Raw genomic sequence first — 11,608 nt, forward strand, 5'->3', positions numbered from 1 at the left:
AAAAAACTTATTTGGAATTATTATAATGATCTAATGAATCATTTGTGTGATAATTTACATAATTTGACAAGCAGTTTTATAATATTTACAGCTTAGTTTAATTAGAGAATACAAGGGAACATATTTTAAAATGTTTTATATGTTATTTTACATGTGAATTCATTTTATTATGTTGGTTAGTTAATAAAAGTCTCATTTATCCTTACATGGCATCCAACCTACAGCTTTGTACTTCATGGACGCTCTTAACTGGTCTCCCTGTTTCTACTCCTGATCCCCACCACAAAAGAAACCAGAATGATCTTTTAAAACCATAAATCAGATCATGTTGTTTGCGTACCTCAAACCTTTTATTAAATTCCCTTTGGAATTCCAGAATAAAATCCAAATTTCTTGCCATGCCTTATAAATCCCTGTACGACCCAGCTCCTGCCTACCTCTCGGCTTCATCTCATACTAGGTTCTTTAGCTCCCTGGTGGTGCCAGGTTACTTGCCATCTCAGGGCCTTTGCACATTCAGTTCCCTCTCTACTCCACCCCTTTAAGAATGGCTAACTCCTGATACCACCCCCAAAACACGCCATCTGTTATCACAGTGAAGGAGTTTCCCACATTAATTACGTGTCTCAAATATAGTACTTGTTATGATTTGTAATTGTTTAATTTGTTTGTTCATTTTCTTTCTTCTTTTTTTAAAATGTATCTCCTCAAACAGAATATAGACGTTGTGAAGGCAAGAACTCTGGCTGTGTTATTCAAGTTGTATTCTCTGTGACTAATATAATGCCTAGTCTACCAACATAATGTCTCATTAATGGCACATAGTAAGTACTAAATATTTGTTGAGTGAAAGAATGAATGAATGAATTCTCACCAGCTTTGTAGATATCCAGGAGGGTTGCAGTGTACTTAATAAAGACATTTTCTTCAGTGACAGATGTGATACGAACTTTATAAGCTGGTAGAAGAAACAACATAAGAATTCATGCTTAATATCGCTAATGCCATGTCCAGCAGAAGTCAGAGTTTGTCAAACAAATGAGAAATGAAGCATACCAAGCTCTTACGGGCACGCTGAGGTAAATCTCATTTCTTCCAAAAAGCCTTCCTAAACACTCTCAATCTGACTCTACTGATGATGACTAATGATTCATTCTAGGAATCATTAGACCTAGCCACTGTTATAGAACAGGCTGATTAGGATAACAGCAGCATTAAATTAAAAGACAGAAGCACACTAAACAAACAAAATATGCCTTTGTTAGACGTAAAGTTCAGATTCTGATCCTTTAAATTAGTGGGGTCATGCCCATCGGGAACGTGGAAGAGCCCCTTCCTTTTCCATCTGCCCACAGAGGGGCCTTTATCTATCATTCAGGCCTGCCCTATTGGCCTCCTGTTCCCTTGCCTTGATTCCTTGGATACCTCCAATGGCTCTGATCTTTGGATTTTGATAGGATTTGGTCTTCTGACGCATCTTTGCTGGGATTGGCAGCTATCTGACACGAGACATTCTCTATCCTGTTTTCTCTTCATTCAGGCATCGATTTTTAATCCATGGTATTTGATCTCAGTTTTGGGATGAGCAGCTTGAAGGGACCTATCCCTTCTATGTAACCTAAGAAAAGATTCTATTATTTTTGTTTTTGATGGGGTTGAAGTGAATGACCTAAAAGGTTTGTCCATTTTTGAGATTCCAGCTAGCTAGATGAATGAATGAACTCACTGTGCCAGAACCAAAGGTCAAGTGAATTAGTAGCCTAAAACAGATTTTAACATGTCCTGAATAGGAGTGCCTGGGTGGCCCAGTTAGTTAAGTGTCTGCCTTTGGCTCAGGTCACGATCTCAGGGTCCTGAGATTGAGCCCCACATCAGGCTTCCTGCTCAGCAGAGGAGTCGGCTTCTCCCTCTCCCTCTGCCTCTCCCACAACCGCCCCCTACCCTCACCCATGCTCTCTCTTCTGCTCACTCTCTCTCTCAAATGAATAAGTAAACTCTTAAAAAAAAAATGAAGATGAATTCTATGGAAAGACTATAAACCATACCCAATTTATTCTGATGGCTATATTTCCAGTAAGTGAGATCGGTGTAATATAATGGAAAAAATATTGGAGACCAGGATGCATCCTAGTTTTACTACTTAATTCCTGCATGACTTTGAACAAATTATTTAATCTCCCTGAGCCTCAGTTTCTTCACTGGCAAAATACAGATAATCCTCTGTTACCTCAAAGAGGTCTTATGAGACCCCAATGAGAAACCATATATAAAAGCAGTCAGTAAACAGAAAGTGCTGAATTAACTGTACTTACCTTTCATTTATAAATAATACCCTACTTTCATATACACACACACAAAAGGTTTGAGATCATGTACAATATACTCTTTCTCTCTCTCTCTCTTAAAAAAAAAAAAAGAAGCCAGAAATAAACATTAGAAACCAATTATGATATGGTTTCACTCTTATGTAGAATATAAGAAACAGGGCAGAGGACTGCAGGGGAAGGGAGGGGAAAACAGAATGGGAAGTCATCAGAGAGGGAGAAAAACTGTGGGAGACTCTTAACTATAGCAAACAAACTGAGGGTTGCTGGAGGGAAGGTGGGTGGGAGGGATGGGGTAATTGGGTGATGGGCATTAAGGAGGGCACCTGATGTGATGAGCACTGGGTGTTATATACAAAACTGATAAATTATTGAACACTACATCTGAAACTAATGATGTACTATAAGTTGGCTAATTGAATTTAAATTAAAAAAAGAAAGACAAAAAAAGGTTAATATCCAAAATATATAAGGAACTTACACACACACACACACACACACACACACACACACACACAAAAGAAAAAAAAGAAAACAAAGGAGCTAATTCTCTGAATTTAAGACAAGACTACAACTGTACTTGGGCATCTGATACAGCTCTGAACCCTGGACAACCAGAAGGAGATGCTCCTTTTGAAGTGGAAGATTGCAATTCTGCATATATTTAAAATGAGTTAGTATTGATATTTTTACCTTGTCTTTGAAGGGAGTTTGAAAAATTCTAAACCCCCAAACCACCTTTGTCTCTGCCTCTGCTCAACTGACTGGAAGAATAGTGAAATCTTACACCTTCGTGGTTTCTCATAAGTTCTCTTTGAATATATTTTAGTTCAGTATGTTTAATTCGATGGGCTCTGTTGGAGCAAAGTGTCTCAGCTGGGTGTGTACATCACTCACTTTTAAATGAAAGTCACATTTCTTTGCTGAAGGATAATAATTTTGCATGTGAATGTTAAAAATCGATGGCATTTTCCTTCAAGGGAACACATGGCATGTAGTATCCAAATAGTCACTATGAAAAGTTGTTGATCTCTCTAACAGATCATGTTTTCATAAAATTTTATGTTTAATGGAACTCTATATAGAAACTTTGAACTTACCATAGGCAATGTCTGGTTTACATGCTGTTTCTTTTCTAGTATCTGCAGAGATTGTCAGATCCAGTTCTGTCTGCATTTGTCCGCAGTCAGCTGGATTTTGTGAAAAATGGCAAAAGTTAGGTTAACATAAAGAGGCAGACACTCCCTTTGGCAGTAAACACAGTTTTCATAAGCCCTGACAATCCAGTATAATCTTACAAATGCCATTTTCTCCTCTTCCATAAAGTGAAACATTATATAAAGCAAAAAGAAAACAAAATAAACAAAAACAAAATCTTGGACATGAAGTTTAGAATGGGTTGTCACTCCACATTCAGTTCTTTAGAAATGTATATGCTTTCATTAAAGAAAGGAGGAAAATTTCCCATTTTGAGTATAATTAAAAGTCCCTTGAAGGAACTGAAATGATAACTGGACTGATTTACAGCTATAAAATGGTACAATAAGTACCTAAGAAATGTATAGATATTAAGGTTTTTGAAAAACAAAATAAACCCCAAAACAACCCAGACCCTCATGGAGTCAGTTGTTAATGATTGTTGAGTTCTGGGTCTTTTCCTTGACCAAGAACCCTGCCTTGGATTTACAGAAGACTGAAGGGAACTGGGCAATAAACAGAGATGTCACTAAGTGTTAAGGAAAAGGAAAAAGAATGGGGCTAATGGCTCAGTCCTGAGCCTCTGTTCTCTTAAGCTGTGGTCCTATTACATTAAAAAGACCAGGTGAAAAGTAAGAATTTCACATCCTGTTATCCCTCTGATATCCAACAATCATCTAGCTGGGGTTTCTCTGTCTTCGTACAGTAGAACCTATCAGGGTTGTCGAGAAGTAGCTTTGCAGTATTCAAGGAATCAGCTTTCAGTCAGCTGAGATGTCTACTTCTGAGGAACGAGTTTGTCAAACAGCTTCTGCCAGATTAGCCCTGGATTATGAGTGGCTGCTTTAAACAAGCATGCAGCCTGAACATGTTACATGAAGTTTACCTTCTACGCATTTGCATGTTGCTCCTTCACAGACTTTCTGAAGTTTGGCATCGGATGGGCTATAAAACATGGTGCATCGTTTATCTGTGGCAATGAAAGCATAGTTAGGAGAGGTGGCTTGATTAACACACAATACATTTATGGATCAGTGAGTCTCTCCCATGGGGCCTTGGAGATGACTTCTTCCAAAATTTCTTTTTGTAACTTAGATGCAGGGAGGTTAAACTGTGAATTGTCTCTCCCAGCATGGGTCCCTCTACCCTCCTTCAAAATGATTTCCCCTTCTGTGCTTGGAATTTTACTGTTCAATATTTCTTAGAATTAAAATATTTGATGCTTCCATGAATGAGAGGAAATAAATTATGTTACATGAGAGTCTACTAAAAGAACTGTAATTGTTTAGGCTGGAGAAGAACAGGGGCAGGGGGTGCCAAATATGTTCCATGTGATTTTGGAAGATAAAACTAGAATGAATGGGTGTAGAGTTTGGTTCATTTTAAGAATTTTTTTAAAAAAGTAGAACTGCCTAAAGTGGAGTTGTCTGTCTTGTGAACCAAAGAGCTCTCCAATCACTTAGTATTCCCAGAAAAAGCTGAGTGATCAAATGTGGGGTCATTGATTCAACATTTATCTATACAGTATTGAACATTGTGTTAGATACTAGGGGACAAGGATGAAAACATTCTGTCTGGGTTTGGTGAGAAAGATATGCAAACAAATAACTACAATGCAATGTGACAACTGCTACAATGGAGCTCTCTGCAAAATGTGATGAGAATAGAGATAAGAAGTTGATTCTGGGAGGATTAAAGAAACTGTTGGGGGGGGGGTATGTGAGCTTCTCCAAAAAGGAGAGATGCAATGAATACTGTAATGAAGGCAAAGTAGTCCTCTGAAGAAATTTTAGAGTAGAGTTGATTACCTGGTCTGTGGTATTCATACACCATGAAAGTGGCAGGACTCAGAAACCCAACTTGAAAAAGTTCAAATATCCGGAATCGAACACAAAGGAACTCATCGGAAGGAATCTGACAAATGCAAGGTTTGAGGAAATTGTGGGAGAGAAGAGACTCAGCATTTCAGCCTGTAAATTTTGAACAGTGATTAGAAATGGGGACTGGTGGAAGGTGGAACTTACCGAATTCAGTTGCAGAATAACATGTCCATCTTTGATTTGGTAATCAGTTAGTAGCTGATCTACCCCTTCCACAAGCTAAGAGAGGAAAGAGAAAGCTTGGATTTAATTTCATGATCTTTTTTTTTTTAAGTTGATCTTTTTGTTTAAATGTATTCACCCGATATTGGGATGTTAGACATGGGGATGTAATCCACTATTCAAAAAAGTTGAAGAGCCAGCTCCTCCTCTTGAAAAAGTCTGAACATGTAATCATATGCATTCACATTTTGTTCAGACCATGCGAGTCTATGCCGCCACTTTACTTTGAAAAATTAAAACTTAGGTAGGGGCGCCTGGGTGGCTCAGATGGTTGAGTGTCCGCCTTCAGCTCGGGTCGTGGTCCCGGGGTCCCAGGGTCCTGGGATCAAGCCCCACATTGGGTTCCTGGCTCGGCGGGGAGCCTGCTTCTCCCTCTCTGTCTGCCTCTCCCCCTGCTCATGCTCTCTCTTTCTGTCTGTATCTCTGTGTCTCAAACAAATAAATAAAATCTGTAAAAGAAAATATGTCTGGAGACATTTAAAAAAAAAAAACTTAGGTAGATTGTTGGTTTGGAAAGAATATTCTAGGTGATTCTGTGAAGGTGATATATTAAAATGAAAGGAAATAGCTTTATCCGTAAAAGAATGCAGTAAAGAAAACCAAGCATCCATAACAATATGTAAAAGAGAACATTTACAACTCTTAAATCTTCTGGGTTTGCACTGATTCCGGTGGGCAAAGAGATATCCATCACTGCATGGGAAGACCCAGATGATGATTCTTCTTTGCTGGGCTTGTAGCTAAAATAAATGAGAGATAGGAAATTGGAATAAATAAGTAGACAAGATTCTTTAAGAAAAGGCCTTATTTCTTAGTAGGCTTTAATTTTTAATTTGGGTCTCCACTTACTTGCCTCTCTATAATACATGCATTGCAATATCTAAATGTTAGTGTTGCAAGAGATCTTTGAGTCATCGATTCTAACTCTTTGCTCACTTGACCAACACTTTATTGAGAGAGCGAGCATGAGTGGGTGGGGCAGAGGGAGAGGCAGTGAGAGAACCCCAAGCAGACTCTGCACTGTGTGTGGAGCCCAACAAGGGGCTCTATCTTACAACCCTAGGTCATGATCCTGAGATCACGACCTGAGCGGAAACTAAGAGTCAGACGCTTAACCGACTGCGCCACCCAGGCGCCCCTTGACCGATACTTTAAATGGACCTGTGGAGGTCACTCAGTCCAAGCTCTTAATTAACTAGTTAAGGAAACTGAGGACGAGAGTAAGGTACTCATTCAAGGTCACATGACTAGTTCACTCCAAAGCTACATAAGTCTCTTGATTCTCATTCTAGTTCTTTTTCTGATGGAGCATACTCGAAAAAGAAAATGTGTTCTATATTTGAAAGAGACTCAATAAGCATGTTCAGGAAAAGGCTTGAAGGAAATACCCTAAAATGTTAGCAACTACTCTCTCTGGGTGGTGAAGTTATAAGTGATTATCTCTTTTCTTTTCCATGCTTTTTCTATATTTTCTATATTTTCCACAATACTTTATTTTTTAAAAAATGTTTTAAGGACCATCCTCCGTCTAGGAATTGTGTTTGGGATGAAGCTAAGGAAAAAGGCAAAGGGGGTAAAGTGGGATATTTGGTGTTTTTTTGTTTTTCTTTTTGTTTTTTTCTGCTGAGAGAGAGAGAGAGAGAAAACCCCACTGAACTGGGGAATCAGGAAACTTGGGTTTTACCCCAGTTCTGCTGAGAGATTTCTACAAATCGTTTTCCCTTTCTGGAGCTCATTTTCGTATTTGTAAAATAAACAGTGAGGGAGTATAAACTTGTGTTTCAAGTTTACCTTTATAATTCCAAGGCCTCGTTTTGAGTGGCAGAGGTTGGTGCTACCACTAAGCAGAATTAGAAGATTTAAAGGGGGCAAGTTGGCAGGTCAGGGACTGAAGACCAGGGATGGGGGCAGAGTGAGGGTGGTTCTGCAAAGTTTGAGTTTCAGTTCCAGCTTCAGCTCAAGATGCTTGAGAGGTAGCTGGACATTTGAGAGTGGAGCCTGGAAGATCAGTCGGAATTAAAGGAAGAAACTGGAGAGACAGCTTCATAGGGGGAAGATAAACTGATCTCACCTGAAGGAATGAGTATTAGTGAAATGGAAGGTTTTATGTGAGTTAGTGAGGTGGCAAGGGATCTCTTTTCCCCAATCACACCTTATGAGGGCAGACCCTATTAGATGTTTTGGATGTAATATTTACTGTAACAATTAAAGATATTATAAAATCTCTGGTTTACAAAAATTTAACCCCATTCTTCACCAAATAAACAGTTAACAACAGACTATAAGACAACATGGAACTGTAAAATGACATCTGGACATCTCCCTAAATGGATGGGTGAGTATCACCAGAAGCAGAGAACTCTTGCTCACAGATGCAAATACTCTGTCAACAGAATGGAAAAGGGCCTCCTGAGTGGAGAATGTCTATGAAAAGTTGCTGGAGCCTGATGACTGGTTGTCATGGTGACTGTTTCAACCGTGGAACAGAAACCTTCCTTTCAAGAAGCCCTTTGACTGCTGCCAAAGACAGCAATCTCCCCCAAAGGCATTTTGTTCAGAGAGAAGGAGAGAAATGAAATCCTTTTTTCTTTTCTTATGGATACAACCGGGAGGTTGTAAAAAGCTAAATACAGGAAAGAGACCCCCTGAATACAGAAACTGTATGCTGGCATTTTTTTAATCAGGAGAGAGAATATTTGAAGGCAAAGATTTTTTCACCTGAATAAGTACTACACAGTTACTTTTGGACTTTATCCAACATAACTTCGGCTTCACAGAGCCAAACCATATTCCACCTGGCTTTTTTGAACATTCTGTTCCCCATTTGTAAAAGCCCCCCCAAAATAGAAAATTCAGTATTACATCTCCATTTGCTTTCTTTTGTATATTGACAATCTGGAATGAGGCCTCCTGTCAATGAATTTAAATGAATGAGTTTTTGATAAGAACCTTTTTATGTATAGCAGAGTTGTGGGACATAAGAACTGGAAGACACTTGGATATCAGATAGTTTAGTATCCCTGCATTACAGAAGAGGCCCAGAGAAGCAAGCTGATTTGCCACAGATCACTTGAGTACTTCATGGCAGAGGTTGCCCCACAGGTGTCCCACTGCCCCATCAGAGCCCTCCTTTGTGCCCACAGTAGGGTCCCATGCAGCGGTTCTGGCTCTGCCCTCAACAAGTCTGCTCACACCTCTCTGTGACCAGTGTTAGAAATTTAAACACAACTGTGATCACGCCTCCTCCCCCTGAAGAGAGGTACCTAAGAGCAGAAATGGCAGTTAGGAGGATGGGAAAGGGGAACTTTAGCAGGAAGACATGAGGGAACAAGGAAGGGTGTTTGAGAGGGAACAGAGGGCAGAGACTGACCAAGGACTGAAGGAGGTATTTTGAGCAGGCTGCCCAGTGCGGGAATCCTGAAAAGAGAGAGACTGGACAAGGATGGGAAATGGCTGGGAAGGAGGCGGTGAGAAGCAGCATGCTGTTCCTCGAGGTCACTGGTCTCGGTTTATACTGACTGAAGGAGGTAGTTTAGATCCTGGACTGAGTATCAGGGTCTGGGGCTTGAGGCCCTGGCTCTGCCACCAAGTCCGTGAGAACTCAGCAGGTCACCTCACCTTTTTGTGTGTCAGCTTCTGGGATCACTATATCATCCCCCAAATCCTTTTCCGCTCGAATCTATTATACAACTCTATGGAATTTCTAAGTGCTTTGACATCATGTGTGATTATAAGTAAAGTCAGCAGAATACCAACCACAGAAATCAGTTGTTGAGAATATGAAGAGTGAAGGAAACAGCGCAACAGGAGGTGCTGAGGGCTGATGAAAGGAAGAGGTGAGGAGCCTGTGTTCTGATCACAGCTCCACCACTCTGGGTGATCACTAAGGGATGTGTACATAATTTCAAAAACCTATGCTTTTTTTAAAAAAAAGATTTTATTTATTTATTTATTTGAGAGAGAGAGGGAGAGCAGGAGCAAAGGAGGGGGAGTGGGTAGAAGGGGAGGGAAGGGGGAGGAGAGGGGAGTGGGAAGAGGGGCAGAGGGAGAAGCAGACTCCTCACTGAGCAGGGAGCCCGATGTGGGGCTCGATCCCAGGACCCTGGGATCATGACCTGAGCCGAAGGCAGATGCTTAACTGACTGAGCCACCCAGGTGCTCCCCAAAAACCTACACTTTTATAAGCATTTTAGGATGGTGGCTGTGGTAAGCAGAATAATGGCCTCCAAAGATATCCATGTCCTAATCCCCTGTACCTTGAATAAGAGACTTGCAGATGTGATTAAATTAAGGATCTTGCAATAAAGAGATTATTATGGATTATCTAGGTGGGCTCAATATAATCATTAGGGTCTTTATAAGGGAAAGAAGCAGGAAAGCCAGAGGAGATGTGATGATAGAAACAGGGGTCAGAGTCAGAGAGAGATTGGAAGATGCTGTGCTGTGTGCTCTGCAGATGGAGGAAGGGGCCACAAGCCAAGGAACGCCTGCAGCCTGTAGCATCTGGAAAAGGCAAGGAAGTGGGTTCTCCCCTAGAGCCTCTAGGAGGAAAGCAGCCCATTGATTTTAGGACTTCTGGCCTCCAGAATTATAAGAGAATCAGTTTGGGTTTTTTCACCATTAAGTTTCTGATAAATTGTTACCTAGCAGCAACAGGAAATTGCCACAGTGGCCAATTTAGGCCTCTGGAGTTACTCTGCAGAGGGTTCAGCACCAGTGGTTCTCAAGGCTGGCTACCATCAGAATAACCTCTAGGGGTGAGGCCAGAGTTTTGGGTAGTTCTAAAAGTGCTCCCGCTGACTTCCATGTGCAGCCTGAGTTGAGAACTACTGGCTGATATGAGCTAGGGATTTTGCTGGGTGAATGTGATTTTTCTAAGTAGGAGAGTAGGAGCTGCTTATAAGAAAATCTTTCTTTTTCTTTTCCTAATACTTCTCTCTCCCCTCTACCTTTCTGGAAGATAGAAAAAAAAATAGTGTTTGAATTAGAAGAAGGTCAAAAGTGGGAGGTAAAACTATGAGCAAAAACAAAGTGGTTCTATAGAGTAGCTATCTAAGAACACCCATTATGTCCTGCATTTTAAAAAATGCACAATTTTGCATCTTCCAGCCGTCTTAAAATTCAAAAAGATGTAAAGAGATAGACCTCAGACCTTGAAGTCTGCACTCCCCTCTGTGGAAACAGGCTCACCTGGCACAAGCTATGATGCGCTTGTAATCCGAGTCGCCATAGCCTCTGTAGCTGGATGCTAGCACACACGACAAACAAGCAAACAGAAATGACAATAAACCATTTTTAGCTGTTTTGCACCTGTTAGAACAGAATAATTAATGAAAAGGTCTCTGAACACACTTAAAAATAATTTATGATTTGGAAGTTGACACTTCTAGTGATTTTAATGGAAATTCACGGCTACTGACAATACCAATAATTATAACAGTTCTCTGCTCTTAAAGAACTTATAATTTTTTTATTATGTTGTGTTAATCACCATACATTACATCATTCGTTTTTGATGTAGTGTTCATGATTCATTGTTTGCGTATAACACCCAGTGCTCCATTCAATACGTGCCCTCTTTAATACCCATCACCAGGCTAACCCATCCCCCTATCCCCCTCCCCTCTAGAACCCTCAGTTGGTTTCTTGGAGTCCGTAGTCTCTCATGGTTCATCTCCCCTTCTGACTCCCCCCCTTCATTCTTCCCCTCCTGCTATCTTCTTCTTCTTCTTTTTTTTAACATATAATGTAATATTTGTTTCAGAGGTACAGGTCTGTGATTCGACAGTCTTGCACAATTCACAGCGCTCACCATAGCACATACCCTCCCCAATGTCTATCACCCAGCCACCCCATCCCTCCCACCACCCACCACTCCAGCAACCCTCAGTTTGTTTCCTGAGATTAAGAATTCCTCATATCAGTGAGGTCATATGATACATGTCTTTCTCTGTTTGACTTATTTCACTCAGCATAATACCCTCT

The 11,608-nt window shown here is 40.5% G+C and overlaps 1 protein-coding gene across 1 annotated transcript in view; it reads right to left on the reverse strand.

The window, feature by feature from the left end:
* Positions 1 to 11,608, reverse strand: part of C5 (complement C5) — a 50,426-nt gene that overhangs the window by 4,702 nt on the left and 34,116 nt on the right. The window contains exons 18-24 of the mRNA XM_081803511.1: positions 10,814 to 10,871; positions 6,261 to 6,363; positions 5,546 to 5,620; positions 5,330 to 5,435; positions 4,408 to 4,491; positions 3,425 to 3,514; positions 875 to 958 (exon numbers count right to left, since the gene is read on the reverse strand). Of these exons, the coding sequence (XP_081659637.1) occupies positions 875 to 958; positions 3,425 to 3,514; positions 4,408 to 4,491; positions 5,330 to 5,435; positions 5,546 to 5,620; positions 6,261 to 6,363; positions 10,814 to 10,871 (600 nt within the window). The remainder of the gene's footprint in view (positions 1 to 874; positions 959 to 3,424; positions 3,515 to 4,407; positions 4,492 to 5,329; positions 5,436 to 5,545; positions 5,621 to 6,260; positions 6,364 to 10,813; positions 10,872 to 11,608) is intronic.

This window comes from Leptonychotes weddellii, chromosome 14, assembly GCF_054177405.1.
Source record: "Leptonychotes weddellii isolate Sample4059 chromosome 14, ASM5417740v2, whole genome shotgun sequence".
NCBI lineage: Eukaryota > Metazoa > Chordata > Mammalia > Carnivora > Phocidae > Leptonychotes > Leptonychotes weddellii.